The following is a 15,329-nucleotide window of genomic DNA, read 5'->3' as shown; positions in this document are numbered from 1 at the left end:
CCCTGGGCCCACAGATGACACAGACCAGAAGTGATACAACAGGCCTCAAAAATGTAACGGGAGGAGACACTGGTGGCCAGGACACCAATTTATCAAGATTTTTTTTACTCTTATTTAGTGATCCTGATAATGAGAAACTGGCTGAATGGTGTCATCTATCTCCATCTTCAAGACAGCCCTTGCTACTGTAATAGAGAATAAGTAACATGTTTCTGCTCCAAGAAGTCACAGAGGCAAAAAGCTGTAGGAAGGACACTACTAGGTAAAGAACGTTGCTGGAAAATCAGAAGGTTCAAGATGTCATTATAAACAAATAAACCCAGCAGTTACGAGGAATATCACCAATTAAGCAATTGCAACTCTTTAATCTTTTCCTGTAAAGCCTCAATTGCGTTGGGACAATCAGTGCTGTACGTTTAGAAAAACACCCACTGAGATTTAAGACCACATGGCTGCAATTAACACAGGAAGGTGCTCTCCTCGTACATGGGACAATTAAAAAAGCCCTTTCACATCTCTGGAGAATATAAAATTGAGAAGGCCGTGAGGATAAACTGTTCTGGCACTCGTTCATCCAAATGAAGTTGGTGCCTCGGCTTCTATCTCCCAGCTGTGCAGGTTCAGGTTAGTTCTGACTGCTGCTAATCACATTTCAGTGCCTACAAAAATAGAAGAGTCTCCTCACTAATAAAAGCAGGCACATAAGCTAACATTAAGTGAGCAGTGCTTTATTTCTGGCATTTCATTTTACCATTATCCTTTCCAGACAGTATGAATTCTTGAAAAAACAGAATTCAAGCCCTATATACACAACCATACATCCTTAATGCAGGAAGGCAACAGAATGTAAGAAACTTCCAACCCAATCTATGACTTCAAAAGGGGGTCAGGCCCGCACAGGTCAAAGGGTCAGTGCAACTGACAGCCAATCTGACCAACAGATCCCCTTCCTCAGGCTTAGAGAGGACCACAGGGCACAAAGGTCTGTCCTACAGTAAGAGAGAAGTACTTACTCATCTTTTGTTTTCCTTTTAAAGTTGTATTAACAAACAGCAAAGATGATAGCAGCCTAGCAAACCTGGTAATAAAATATGAGTTAACTACAAATTAAAGGAGCAAGTGTTTTGGTCTGCCATAATAGTCTGTACCCAGAGGGGATCAATAGCAACTCATCAGTATTTATTAGAAGCCACGGGATGGCTGCTAAGGTATTCTTAAAATGCTTTTGAGCCTGATGCGTTCAAAGAAGGGATTGTCTCCAGGCAGAAGTTGACTCAAATAATACTGCTTTTAAACCCCAACCTAGGAACGTACAGTATGGAGTATTTAAGATTTTCCAAAGGATATAATCTAGATACCAGACCATGATTATGATGATTAGCACTTATTTTCCCAATGGTGGAATCTAACAGAAAGTACAGATGCAGATCAGTGACAGCACTTCTCAGTCCGGCTTTAAAAGACACGTACAAAAACAGGAAGCATCATCTCCATGTAACGCTCCTTGCTGCAGCACACACCAAAACAAGTGCATTTAATTGCTGACAGTTGAGAATTATGTCCAGCACTTGATTTAGGAATGAACTGTTAAGCAGAGAACTGATAATTTCACTGAGCACAGACAGACACAGCATCAGAACATACAGAGGTATCTCAGGAGAAGCACAGCAAGTAACGGCAATTATATAGCACTGCTGTGCTTCTTTCTTTCTCTGCCATAAATTTAGCCTACCTTCTAGATAACTAAGTTACATAAACTTTACTTATAGAAGTACTTTGAACTCGAGCTTTTAAATAAGTGTCATGATCAGGAAAAAAAGTCAAAAAGGAAATACAGTAGAAAATTTCAGACATGTGATATGAATTAAATTGTCCTGAAAGACACGGCAGACACTGACATTTCTAATCCTTTAAAGCCCTTTAAATAAATCTATATTTCACTGTAGCGAGTATCCACAAGTACACTACTACATATTCCCGTGTTTCATCTTGGTGCCCACAAAAGAAAGATTCTCCTCAGAGACTGACCCACCCCAAAAGGACGGATGACAGCTTCAGCTCCAGCAGTGTTCATGCGGTTATCTGCCACAGTCCTGGGCTCAGCCAGGAAAGGAGCCAGTCAGCAGACTGAGAGATAACCCTGGAGGATACGCTTCTCCGTAACTGCAAATACCCAATTCCAAAATAATTACTCCACTTCAGGAGCAAACGTTCTCCTGAGAGCGGAGGAACCTCAGCAGGGCTGCTCTAACTAATCCCAGCGAAGCTCAGGCTGTCAATTCTCCTCTCCCCCACCACAGAGGCGGATATTTAATTCCCCCCTGTCTTGGGCACGCTATAACATAAGCGAGGATGGATGACAGCTCAGTTTGCAACAGGCACCAACATACCTAACCTTTCCCTGTTTGGAGCTCCGATGGATTCAGGCCAGAGGCTGAGGAAGCAGCAACAAAGCCAGCAACCAGCACGGGCAGCCGAGGCATGGGCTAAATGAATGAGGAGCTGCAGGAAGAGCCTCGCTGGAAAAGGGAAGAAGGAACCCACCACGCCTCCTCCTGCCCTGAGAAGCAACTGCTTAAAGAAAGGACGGGAATTTTTAGCTACTTCCTAACGTTTCCCAGCGTTACCCAGAAGTGTCGAAGAAGCTAACGCGCTCCTCACACGCAGTAATTCTGTGAGAAAGCTCTGCTGTCATAAGCGTCCAGTAGAAATTAAGGTAAAGATTAGTTTGCACCGTGAATGTCATCTTAAAGGCAAAGACGCGCGTACGGCCGTCCCCACCCAGACAATAGCAGCAGAGGTGGGAATCCCGCACACACGCGAAACGTGCTCCGAAGGACCCACTGCACAAGTCCATCTCGGCGACAGTGCTGGAGCACCCTCAGCACCCCGACACAGAACCGAGGCTTTCGTTCAAGTCTGAGTCGAGCGCCGGTGTGCTTCCAGCACGACTCCTTCCCCCTTTCCCTTCCCGTTACAGAACCTCCAACACAGCCGGGGAAGGGTGAGCCCCCAGCGCAGCCCCGCCTCCGAGGGATGCCTGCGGGGGGCAGCGGGGCCCTTCAGCCCCACACGGGCCTGGGGGAGCCCAGCGGTGCCTCCTGACTCAGCCGGACCCCAACCGCGCTCCTGCCGATATTTAAACGCAAAACGGAAGGCTGACTTGGGCCGGAGCGGGCCGGGAAGCGACCGCGGGACGGCAGCGGGGCCACGGCCACAAAAGGCGGCGGCGGCACCATTGTCCGCTCCGGGCCGGGGGCCGCACCCCACCGCGGGGCCCCACCGCCCCCACCCCGCCCCGCCCCGCCCCCCCGCTCCCCGCCGGCCGCACCCGACTGACGGAGGCGGAACGGCCTCGCGGCGCTTCCCCCCGCCGGCCGCCTCCTTCCCGCCGCCGGCGCCGCGAGCGCGGCCAGGCCCCGGCCCCTCCTCTCGCCGCCCGCTGCCGGAGGAGGAGGAGGAGGCGGAGGAGGCCGGGCCCCGCCGCGGCCCCTCGCCTACCTCCACGTCGCGGCCCTTGTTCTTGAAGCTCTTGATGCGGTGGTTCTCCAGGCCGGCGGCGGCGGCGGCGTTCTCGGCCATGGCGGCGGCGGCTCCCGGCGGTTGAGGCGGCTCCGGCTCGCGCGAGGGGCGGGGGGGAGGAGAGGGGGCGGGGGACGCGCCGTGACGAGCGCGCACCACGGGGGGCGGGAGGAGAACGGCGGGGACGTTGAGGGGGGGGTTGGGGGCGCGCCCGCCGTTGCCGAGTGACCGGGAGAGCGGCGGGCGGAGCTCAGCCAATCGCTGCGCGGCTCCGTCCGCTTAGCCCCGCCTCCTCCCCAGGGCTGCGGGAGAGACTGCGTTTCCCGGCGCGCACCGCGGCGCGGGGCATGCTGGGAGCTGTAGTACCCGGCGGGCGGCGGCCTCGCACGTGGAGCGGGCGGAGCCGGCAGCGCCGCGCTGGGGCCTGAGGCGGCCGGGGGCAGCGGGGAGTGCTCCGCATCAGTACCGGCCTTGGGGTGCGCAGGGAAGACTACCGCAGCCCGCCACAGCTACCGCCGTGTTCCTGGCTGCGTCGTGTTCCTGGCTGGACACGGGGATGTGTGGGGTGAACACACTGAAAGAGTCCAGCGGAGGGCTACAGAGATGATAAAGGGCATGGAACACCTTATGAGGAAAGGCTGAGACCTGGGGCTGTTCAGCCTTAGAAGAGAAGACTCAGAGGGGATCTGATCACATCTACAAAACAAGGAGCAGGAGGCAAAGGGACGAGGCTGGACTCTTCTCAGCAGTGTGTGGTGATAGGACGAGGGGAAATGGCCACAAACTGAAGCATAGGAAGTTGTGCACAAATGTGTGTGGGAACTCCTTCCCAGTGCAGTGACGGAGCAGTGGCACAGCTGCACAGAGAGGTGGTGGAGTCTCCTTCTCTGGAGACGTTCCAGACCCGCCTGGACGCCTACCTGTGCAACCTGGGCTAGGGAGCTGCTGTGGCAGGGGGTTGGACTCCGTGATCTCTGGAGGTCTCTTCCAAACCCTTCAACACTGATTCTGTTGCAGGTTGGCAGGTACTTTCTGTGCGTGTGTTTCTTGGGAATGGCATTCAAGAGAACCCACTCCCCTCAAAAACCCCTTACCGTGTCATGGTTACCCCCAGCTCACATTATGCCACAGCCTTGCAAAGATACATCTCAATGCCTCCCTGCAATGGACAGCCGGGCTCCCTAACCACCTCCCCCTGCCCCCTTCTGTCCCTCAGCTCATAACTCACAGCTCCGCAAACCAAGGCCTGGCAGGGATGGATAAAATGTGGAGAACTAGCACTTGTTCTCTGCTTTTCAGCCATGGTCCACATGCTTGTATCCGCGGTATCAATGTAGCCTTTCCTTCCCTCTTGTTTCCAAGTAGCTCTGGCTGCTAACACACATTCCTCTGGGCATGTACCTGGGTGTGCTGTGACCCCGCTGGGAGCCATGGACAGGGAGTGTGGCCAGCATGACTGTGTTTGTCAGTGGTGGCTGCTAGGTCTGACACTCACTGTTGTGAAGGAGAATTGGATCCAGCCACCCAGCTGTCTTCAGCAGAGCTGCTGAAGCAGATTCAGTAGCTGAGAACTTTGCTTTGCCCGCCAAGGAGGGTGGTGCAGCCGCCAGCTGCGGTTGCTCAGAGCCACTCGGACATCAGAGCGGTGCTGGCGTGGCCACTGCCAGGCAGGGGTGTTGCAGTTATCCTCCCAAGGAGCTGCTCACCATTGCCACAAATAAAGGAGCTTTGTTCAAATCCATTCGACGCAACCTATGAGGTAAGGTGGAAAACTTGTGAATAAAAAATGGGAAGTGTACAGGCTGAGACAACTCAATTTACCAATCTGTAAACCTACACCCACCAAATAGATCAGATTTTTAAATACAGTGGTGGTGATCACTGAACCACAGAACTGCAGGGGTTGGAAGGGACCTCAAGAGATCATCAAGCCCCACTGCCAATCGCTACCACTGACCCTGAATTAGAATCACAGAATCATAGAATGAACCCAATTTGGAAGGCACCCTTAAGGATCATTGAGTCCAGTTTCTTCCTACTCATTATACAAGCCTGTCAGTTGCTTCAGTGCATTGGGAGAGTCTTAGTAGACACTCAGGAACTGGATGCCTCTTCGAGCTACATGGCAGTTAGATTAGTTTTACTGCCTGAATAAAGCTTCTTGGTGGAGCTGTTGACTAGATAATTAAACTTTCATGTACTCAGAGAGAAAACATTCTGATGTAGTTAAGCAAATACTGCTTTTTGGCACTATAATTAGCAGACTACTAAAATGTAAGGAGCGAGTACTTTGCTGCTTTGGAAACTGAATGAACTATGGGGCTCGGTGGCTGTTCTTCCTCACCCCTTGAGCTTCATACTGATGTGGACTTCTAGAGCTTGCTTTCCATTGTCTGTTAGAGGGAGGCTATTAATGTGTGTTTGCAGTACTTTCTATCACTGAAGTCAACACTTGTCTTAATAGGAAAAATTATGTTCTTACCTTATGGTGACTAGGGCATAGTAATGACCATGAAGTAAATCCTGGTGAAGACTCAAGCTTTGTCAAACACTGTCACTGAAGATGAGATAACATGCACTGAAGAAGAGGTAAGATAGATCCACCACAAGAGAAACACATTGAGAGTTGCTGTGTGCAAAGAGACATACTCAAGTAGGAAAACAACTCATCTGAAAATGAACCTGGCAAAGTGTTGGGGGAAGCATCATGTTTTTCCTGTTCTTATGCTTTTCTTAAGACATCCATTTACTGCTGGCTGTTGGAGACGTAATGCTGACTATGATGAGCTTTTGGTCTGACCCTTATATCAGCAAGCTAGTGCTCAGTGAGCTGTACCACTATGAATATGAACCAAATACTCACAGGGTACAGCACACTTCATCTTTGAGGCAGCATGCCATCCTGTTGCTGTTTTGCCCCACTCACACCAGGGTCCAGGTTCTTCAGTCATTCACACTGAAGGAATCCTATCTAATGACAGACTCCAGCCTGGGGTGAAAAATGCAGCTCTTTGGGATGGAAACTCAGTTGTGGGCTGGAGTGGGTTACACAAGGATACTGGGTACATCAGGAGTATGTACTTTGTTAGATTTGGCTCTCTGGTGTCCTTTCTGAGTCCTTCAATGGTATCTAAATGGGTCTGGCAGTCTTAAATAGTTCTCTACAGCAGTACAGCATGTACTGCTTCCTACAGGCAGCATGGCCAATGGCTCTTTGCAAAACCAGTCATCCTCACTTTAGGACTGTATGGCAACAGGGTGACCTGGAGCTCAGGAAAACCAGGACCCTCCTGAGGAGATCCAGGACTTTCCTGAGGCCACCTGTACCAGGACAGTCCCAGAGGGTTGGCTTTGCTGCTGGGAGACATTGCTTCTGAGGATGACATGAAGAGCTGGTGGAGGAGCTGACAAGAGCCTTGCTTTGGAAAAACCAGGGTTTATGCAGGCACAAAGGTTTATTCATGCCTTGGTATCTGCAGACAAGGAACAGGTGCAATGATGGAGCAGTTGGCTTTTACACTAGCATTTACAGAAGCTGGGTGAGATTTCTAGTGAAGGAGGAACTGTAAAATCTCTGGCTACCCACAGCCCCCCTGTGCTGTCTAAGAGGCAGATTGGTGCCTCAGCGACTTTGCCTGTACTTCAGCTGTGAGAACAGTTAGGAGAAGCTCCCCAGGGACAGACTATCACCTTTCTCCTCTGCTATTCCTGTGAGAAACCCCGGATCTTTCTCATAAGTTCATAAGTTCATAAGGTTGGAAAGGACCTATAAGATCATCTAGTCCAACCATCCTCCTATCACTATCTCTACCCAACTACTAAATTAAGTCCTTAAGCACCTCATCTAAACGCTTCTTGAACAGCGCTAGGGATGGTGCCTCAACCACTTCCCTAGGCAGGCCATTCCAGTGCCTGACCACTCTTTCAGAAAAGAAATGCTTCCTGAGGTCTAATCTAAATCTTCCCTGGCGCAACTTGTGGCCATTCCCTCTCGTCCTGTCATTACTTATCAGGGAGAAGAGGCCTACCCCCTCCTCACCACAACCCCCCTTCAGGAAGTGGTAGAGTGCAATAAGGTCTCCCCTGAGCCTCCTCTTCTCCAGACTAAACAATCCCAGCTCCCTCAGCCGCTCCTCATAAGACTTGTGCTCCAGGCCCCTCACCAGTTTTGTTGCCCTTCTCTGAACACGCTCCAGGGCCTCAATGTCCTTCTTGTAGTGAGGGGCCCAAAACTGAACACAGTACTCGAGGTGCGGCCGCACCAGAGCTGAGTACAGGGGGATGATCACCTCCCTGCTCCTGCTGGCTACACTATTTCTAATACAGGCCAGGATGCTGTTGGCCTTCTTAGCCACCTGTGCACACTGCCGGCTCATGTTGAGCCGAGCATCAACCAACACCCCCAGGTCCTTTTCCTCTCTACATTCTTCAAGCCATTCTGCCCCAAGCCTATAGCATTGCATGGGGTTATTGTGGCCAAAGTGCAGGACCCGGCACTTGGTCTTATTGAACCTCATCCCATTTTGCTCAGCCCAGCTGTTCAGCCTATCCAAATCCCTCTGAAGGGCCTCCCTACCCTCAGGCAGTTTGACACATCCTCCCAGCTTTGTGTCATCTGCAAACTTACTGAGGGTACACTCAATTCCCTCATCTAGGTCATCAATAAAGATATTAAACAAGATGGGCCCCAAAACTGACCCTTGGGGGACACCACTCGTTACAGGACGCCAGCTGGACTTAACTCCATTAACCACTACCCTCTGGGCACGGCCCTCCAGCCATTTCTCCACCCAGAGAAGAGTGAACCTGTCCACACCACGGGCTGCCAGTTTCCTTAGGAGAATACTGTGGGAGACCGTGTCAAAGGCCTTGCTGAAGTCCAGGTAGACTACATCAACAGCCTTTCCCTCATCTACCTGTCTGGTCACCCAGTCATAGAAGGAGATGAGGTTGGACAAGCACGACCTGCCCCTGGTGAACCCGTGCTGGCTGGGTCTGATCCCTTTATTGCCATGCACGTGTCGTGTGATCTCCCTCAATATCATCTGTTCCATAACTTTCCCTGATACCGAGGTCAGGCTGACAGGCCTGTAGTTCCCCGGGTCTTCCTTACGGCCTTTCTTGAAGATGGGAGTCACATCGGCAAGCCTCCAATCTTGTGGGACCTCTCCAGATAACCAGGAATGCTTCTCATTTTATACTGTTTCCCAATGCCATCAAGCAGCAAGAACTGTTCAGTAAGAGATGAACCAAGACCAAGGGTGACGGCCAAATGGATATGGGTTGTGGTCCTTGAGAACAAGAGCCCATTGTCATGGAACCCAAGCAAGATGAGCTTGTCGGGTGATAGTATCCAGGCCCAGCCAAAAGCCCAGATTACCAGACAAGACCACAGACATCAGCCAGATACCAGATCAAGTCAGTGTCCATACTAGTGAGTTTTAGGGCCAAGTATGGGCATAGCTTCATCATAGCTCAGCAGAGACCAAGGACAAAAGCCGTGCTTAAAAGCAGCTCCCAAGAAGGGCTGTGAGTCCCTGCCAACGCTCCTCATATCTCAATCCTTTCGTTGATCCAAGGCCAGCCAGCTGTGCTGTCAGAGCTGGCCCTGGGCCCAGCCAACCCCAGGAAGAGGACAAGGATGTCCTTGGTGTCGGGACGCACACCTGGAGCTGCAGATATCCCCTGACATCTGAGCTCCAGGCCATCGCAGAACCAGAGGGGTCACTGGGACTTATGCCTTAGGCCAGCCTTTGCAAATTTAAGTCAGATAACAATCAGCAGCGTGTGCCATCCTACTCACAGCTTTGGTGCAAGGAAATCTTCTGAGATACAGTTTGCAGAGCCATGAGTTTGGCATTAGGATGTAAATATTGGAAAGCTGGGGTAGGCTGGGCTGTGAGCAGCAAAAAATAGGTTGATAGGTTGACTGGTTTTCTTGGCACAAACAGCTGGATGCCCAGCCCCAAAAAGGAGCAGGAGATTCCTGACACAGATGAAGCTGCATCTGAAGAAGACAGCAAAGGGATATTTACAGGAAGGGTCTGTGAGGACCTGGGAGTGTCTGCAGGATAGCTCTCTAAATTTATATTTCAAAGTGGATTTATTAGTATAATTGGGAGTTTACTTTCTTCATTACAGATGTGCAGAATACCACAGTAGAGGCAGTGAGAAAGAAGTGTGTCTGGAAGGGAGATAACCAGTGAAGAGCTCTAAATCAGTGAAAATAATGTCATCGGATTTGGGAAACTCTGCAGGGATAATAAAAAAACCTTTCTTTAAACATAGTGGTCACAGGGTATGGGATACCACATTCCTCACCCTCTGGAGCAGGAGTTTAGTTCTGCTTCATGGTGAAGTGGTGAAGAAGAAGCCTGTCTGTCTTTGGAGCTCTTGGACTCAGCCAGCCAGCATGGGAAGAACCACACCTTGCTCCTACCAGTGGGTACTTCTCCCCTTGACCTAAAATTGGCACTTGGTTACAAAGGAACCTGAATGAATGGAGGAGAGTGGGTAGAGGTTAACATTTTCCCCTTGTGTGCCCCATAGCAAAGAAGATCCGCTATCTAGAAGCCAGACAGCTTTGCACTGAAGACTGTAATAAAATTGAGACAATCTGCCATGGCTGGACCTCACTGGTGTAATTTGCACCATCCCTGCGTGGCTGCAAGGAGGCAGGGTGACAGAGCAACACACTGTGGTGCAGTTAGAACATGTATATAGGGTAGGAATTACCTTTAACACCTCCTAATCATAGTGCAGACCGATGCTGCATGCCCCATGGACTGTCAGTTTCCTAAAGACTATGATGCTGTGACAATGCTGCTTTGATCAGGTACTAAGTGATATACGTTAACTAGCACATGTATATGTCCTGGGATGGATGGGGAAACTGTGGTTTGATCCACCACAGGCAGAAATTTATCTATCCCAGGAATGATTAATCAGCACGTGTTACCATCACAAGACGTAATGCCCAGTTTCAGACTTTGGCACGTGGTAGCTGTATGTTTTCTCTCCTAAACACTATCTCTGAGAGCTACCTGTGCTGTAGGAAATGGGCATTTTTTATCAGAAGCATCTCAATTCACAACTGCAGTGCCACCAAAGCAGTTTTTAGTGCTCACGTCATCAAAGGTTATCGAGAGCCTTCAAATGGACTTGATGTGATTTCACTAGCTCAGATTGAGAACTTTTCTCATGAGCAAAGGCAGTTTGAGGTGAATAATTACTGCAGCAAAGGCGAACATTTTCTGGGGTGGCTCAGGATGCTTCTACTCCCCCTAATGCCAGCAACGCAGCATGCATCCCCGTGCTGTGTCGTACAACCAGTGCCTCCTGCACCGTCCCTGCTGTCCCTGCCCCTCGTTAATGCGGCTCTAATTACAGCATCCTAAGTATGGCGGATTTGCTTTCGTGCTCTTGCATCACAGCATTAACCTGCCCTGACATGGCTTCCTTTGGGAGACCTGAGGTCAGTTCTGTGCAGAGGTTACACCCAAGTGTATGACAGAAATAGAGGTGTATTTCAGTAACTTCTGCATAACAAGCTTTACTTTCTACTCTTACATATATATAGTGTGTGTGTGTATCACATGCAGAATATCACAGATGCAGTGCTGTGTGTACATGGAATAATCCCCCCTTCCATTTGTATGCCTTAATGGGAGAAAATTCAAGTGTAACTATGTTTCTGGTATCGAGACATACCCACTACAGCTGGCCATACTGCTACCACGTCCCGCTCATTGGTGGAGATGTTCTTCATATTTAAACCTGCAATTAAGTACACATTTGGTGCTGTGTTGTTATGAACAACACAGAATGTTCTTGTCTCAGTAACTTCAACGTGTAAGAAATCAGCAAAGCATCTAGTCCCCAGGCTTGTGCATCAAAGCGTTTGACTGCTTTCACATGATTATTGGCAGAAATGGCAATTTTATTTTAAAACCTCCCGTGATCTGATCTCAAGATCTATTTGGATCTTCAGTCCCCATGGCAATAGCGTCTTAAATCCTGAAAATAACAATGTGCACAGCTATTTTGACTGAATAAACCAGACGACACGCGCATAAGGCTAAGCATATGGGTACGTGTTTGCAGTGAGAGGGTTTCGTTTCAGCCATGGAAGTAAACAGCTATTTTCTGAGCACACAGATCTGCTCTACTGGGTCAGACGTGTCAAGCGCGGGAGCGCTATTTTTACACCGCCACTTTTTAAAGTAGGCCGGCACTCATCCTATTGAATGGCTTCCTGACGACATCAGATGTGTTCCGTGCACTGTGAACCCATTTGGCTTTAATCTTCTCAGCAAAATACTGCTGAAATGGTGACATGAGAGAGGAGAGGTAGCAGAACGGATCCTGGCTTCGCTTCGTGTATTTTACGTGTCCCCCCGTTGGACTGGAGCATTTAATCACAATAGGAAGCCTACCACGCTGTTTCTGTTAAGGGTGGGAATCTGCTCTCATTTTTGCTGCTGTCTCAAGTGTTTGAAGATAGCACATGACAATGCAAGACTTTCAGGCAGTTTCTTTGCTCACAGCTCTGCATTTCTGATGAACCTTGATTTCATCCTGGCCGTGTGTGGATGTGCCTTATCCACAGGCCACTGGGTACCACGTGGAGTTCATCGCTTGGTCTCCTGGAGCCCATCCTGACGTGATCTCTGTTATGGGAGCATAAGGGGCTGGTGGGCACAGTGTCTCTCTCTCCTTGGTGCAGTGAGTGCTCCAATCCCAACAAATTTCCCATAACTATATATGTCTTTTCAAATATATGTCTTGATCTGCTCAGACTCCCTATGGGTTGTTCTTTCTTGCAAAGCTGTTGGTGCTGCTTAGAAGCACATGTTGATAGGGGCCGATTACTTACCAAGCTCCATTGCTTGTATTTTGGGGGTTCCCCTTATGGAAGCCAATGGTTGCAGCCAAGGTGTAGGAAAAAGGGGGGGAAAAAAAAGCTGATTCTCATGCCAGTGGTGATCAGTTCTCATCAAAGCCCATTGTAACAGCACTATCAGGGCTTGCAGGTGGCAGGTTTTGAGAATAACACAAGAGTGTCACAAGGCATTCATTTGCAGCTGGAGGCACTGTTGCAGTTGACTCTGTTCCTGTCCCCAGCATTGACTGATGGATAGAATTTCCCAAGGCAGAGAAATCCAACCTGATTGTAAAAAGGGTTCACCAAATGCTGTTTTCCAGCAACTTGTGCTGCATTATACCAGTTCTGGGTTAGAAGAGGGGGGGAGTGAGGAGGAGGAAATAGAAAAGAATGGAAAAGAGAAGGGAAAAGGAAAAGGGAAAAGGAGGAGAGGAGAGGAGGGAGAGGAGAGGAGAGGAGAGGAGAGGAGAGGAGAGGAGAGGAGAGGAGAGGAGAGGAGAGAGAGGAGAGGAGAGGAGAGGAGAGGAGAGGAGAGGAGAGGAGAGGAGAGAGGAGAGGAGAGGAGAGGAGAGAGAGGAGAGGAGAGGAGAGGAGAGGAAAGGAAAAAGGAAAGAAAAAGGAAAGGAAAAAGGAAGGAAAAAGGAAAAGGAAAAGGAAAAGAAAGAAAAGAAAGGAAAGGAAAGGAAAGGAAAGGAAAGGAAGGAAAGGAAAGGAAAAGGAAAGGAAAGGAAAGAGAAAGGAAAGGAAAGGAAAGGAAAGGAAAGGAAAGAAAGGAAAGGAAAGGAAGGAAAGGAAAGGAAAGGAAGAAAGGAAAGGAAAGAAAGGAAAGAAAGGAAAGGAAAGGAAAGGAAAGGAAAGGAAAGAAAGGAAAGGAAAGGAAAGGAAAGGAAAGGAAAGGAGGAAAGGAAAGAAAGGAAACAAGGAAAGGAAAGGAAAGGAAAGAGAAGGAAAAGGAAAGAAAGAAAGAGAAAGGAAAGGAAAGGAAAGGAAAGGAAAGGAAAGGAAAGGAAAAGGAAAGAAAGAAAGGAAAGGAAAGGAAAGAAAGGAAAGGAAAGAAAAGAAAAGAAAAGAAAAGAAAAGAAAAGAAAAGAAAAGAAAAGAAAGAGAAAAGAAAAGAAAAGAAAGAAAAGAAAAGAAAAGAAAAAAAGAAAAAAAAAGAAAAAAAGAAAAGGAGAATTCATACTTCTCTGCTTGTCTCAAGCTGCAGGGGATTTGAAGTGCAATCTCAAACAGCGGGACTGTTGACAATGCTACATCTAAGCTGAAGCATGTCAATGATAACATAACACAAATAAAAAATGTGGATGTGGAGTAATTGAGAGGGGAGGGAGCTTTCTGTAAGCATTGGTTTGCAGATAGTTTTGTGATGATTCAACGTAGTTGATGTAAAATCTATCTGAGTTGACCAGGGTGTAAGCCAGCCCAGTGTGGGTACTGAAATTCAGCTCAAATTGGTACTTAATATCAATTTAGTTAGCCAGGAGGAGTAAGAAAAGCAGGGAGAAATGGTTCAGAGCAGCAAAGTTTGTTCACCTTCTGCATCTGGCAGAATGAGAGAAGGCTGCAGGCAGGCTCCTTGCCCAGCCCTTGTAGCACTGCTACAGAATAGTGGTGAAACAGGTCAGGGAACTGACCCAGGATGAAAAGAGAAAGAGTCAGCATCTAGATCTAGATCTGTAGATCAAATAGCTATAGCTATAGTTGTATATGGATAGCTGGTCCCTTCATCTGCACATCTCAGTCAGAGCTCAGTGAGATGGTGCTAGCATAAGAGGGAGGCCAGGTGTTTGGGACACCCTCCTGACTGCAGAGGAAGTCAGCCCTGGTTTTGCCAAGATTCCTCAAGATTTCTTCTTGGTTCAGACAACAAGTGAGAGTTTGAAATTTAGTGTGGGTGTACCACATTAAATATATCGTATATATGTTTGTATCTGAGGTTGTATAGAGGATGCTTGGCGAGTCCTTGGCTTTGCTCCATTAGCGTAAAAAGAGTAGGGCGTCCTTGTGTTTGGAGAGATAACAGTGCTCCAGGCTACAGAAGATAGCTCTTTTTAATTTAAGCTTACAGCTTTGACAGCAGTGCAGAGGGTCTCTCTGCTCTGAGTACACCCAAGCTGCATTGTCTGATGGCTGTTATATCCAAAACCTCCCAGGATGCTAAGGGAAAGTGCCAGAATAAACATCTCTGTGTACTCCAGAAACCCCAAAGACTGAGATGCGTTTAGATGTAAATACCTGTTTTGATGGCTGACGTGTCTGGGTTTTTTGTTCAGGCTCTTGGTAGATGCTGCTAGTGGTTTGATAATAATTACCATTACATCTTTGAACAGTGTCGAGCGCTGGGAACACATGTGGGGCTGCTGAAGCTGTAGGGGAAATCCTTGCAGATCATGAGGGTACAGAAACCACCCTCTGCTCACCTTCCCTTCACATTTAACTTCTACATGTAACAGTTAAGCCAGAAATGATATGATTTCTATGCGGATCATTAGAAACCCATATTGGTAGGGAGAGAGTGAAATATGAACACATTTTGTAAATCTAGTAGAAATGCAATTCAGGAAGACAAATGGAGCTATTAAAACTTCATCTCTTAGATATATCTGACCAATATACACATGTTATTGGGAGCTGTAGTTTTCAGAAGTTACTTATAAAATTAAAACAGCAATAAATCCCTCATAGCGAGTGTTGTTTAGCACCTATGTTTTGGTTTATTCCTCAAAAGGACACCAAGAAGTGAAACAGTGAACTAGAGGGCAGATGCCTTTCATAAGCTCTCCTTAATTGATGCCGAGGTTGCATTTCTGGTAGATCACTAAGAGAGCTCTGCAAAGGCCGCTCACGGTTGTGGGGGGTACCATGGTGATGGGCACATGAAACACCAGCAGCAGCCACAATAATTGTCACAAACATTGGTCTG

At 48.4% G+C, this 15,329-nt stretch overlaps 1 protein-coding gene across 1 annotated transcript in view; it reads right to left on the bottom strand.

The window, feature by feature from the left end:
• KPNA3 (karyopherin subunit alpha 3) overlaps positions 1 to 3,623 on the bottom strand; it is a 52,780-nt gene extending 49,157 nt beyond the window's left edge. Inside the window, exon 1 of the mRNA XM_065743943.1 lies at positions 3,502 to 3,623. Coding sequence (XP_065600015.1) covers positions 3,502 to 3,582 — 81 coding nt within the window. The 5' untranslated portion in view covers positions 3,583 to 3,623. The remainder of the gene's footprint in view (positions 1 to 3,501) is intronic.
• Between the last annotated feature and the right edge of the window lie 11,706 nt (positions 3,624 to 15,329).

The sequence above is a fragment of the Cyrtonyx montezumae genome, unplaced genomic scaffold, assembly GCF_038088225.1.
Source record: "Cyrtonyx montezumae isolate F1298 unplaced genomic scaffold, pur_monq_1.0 scaffold_3, whole genome shotgun sequence".
In the NCBI taxonomy this organism is placed as follows: Eukaryota; Metazoa; Chordata; class Aves; order Galliformes; family Odontophoridae; genus Cyrtonyx; species Cyrtonyx montezumae.
Note: the sequence above shows the minus strand (reverse complement) of the source record. Positions and strands in the feature narration are given on the sequence as shown.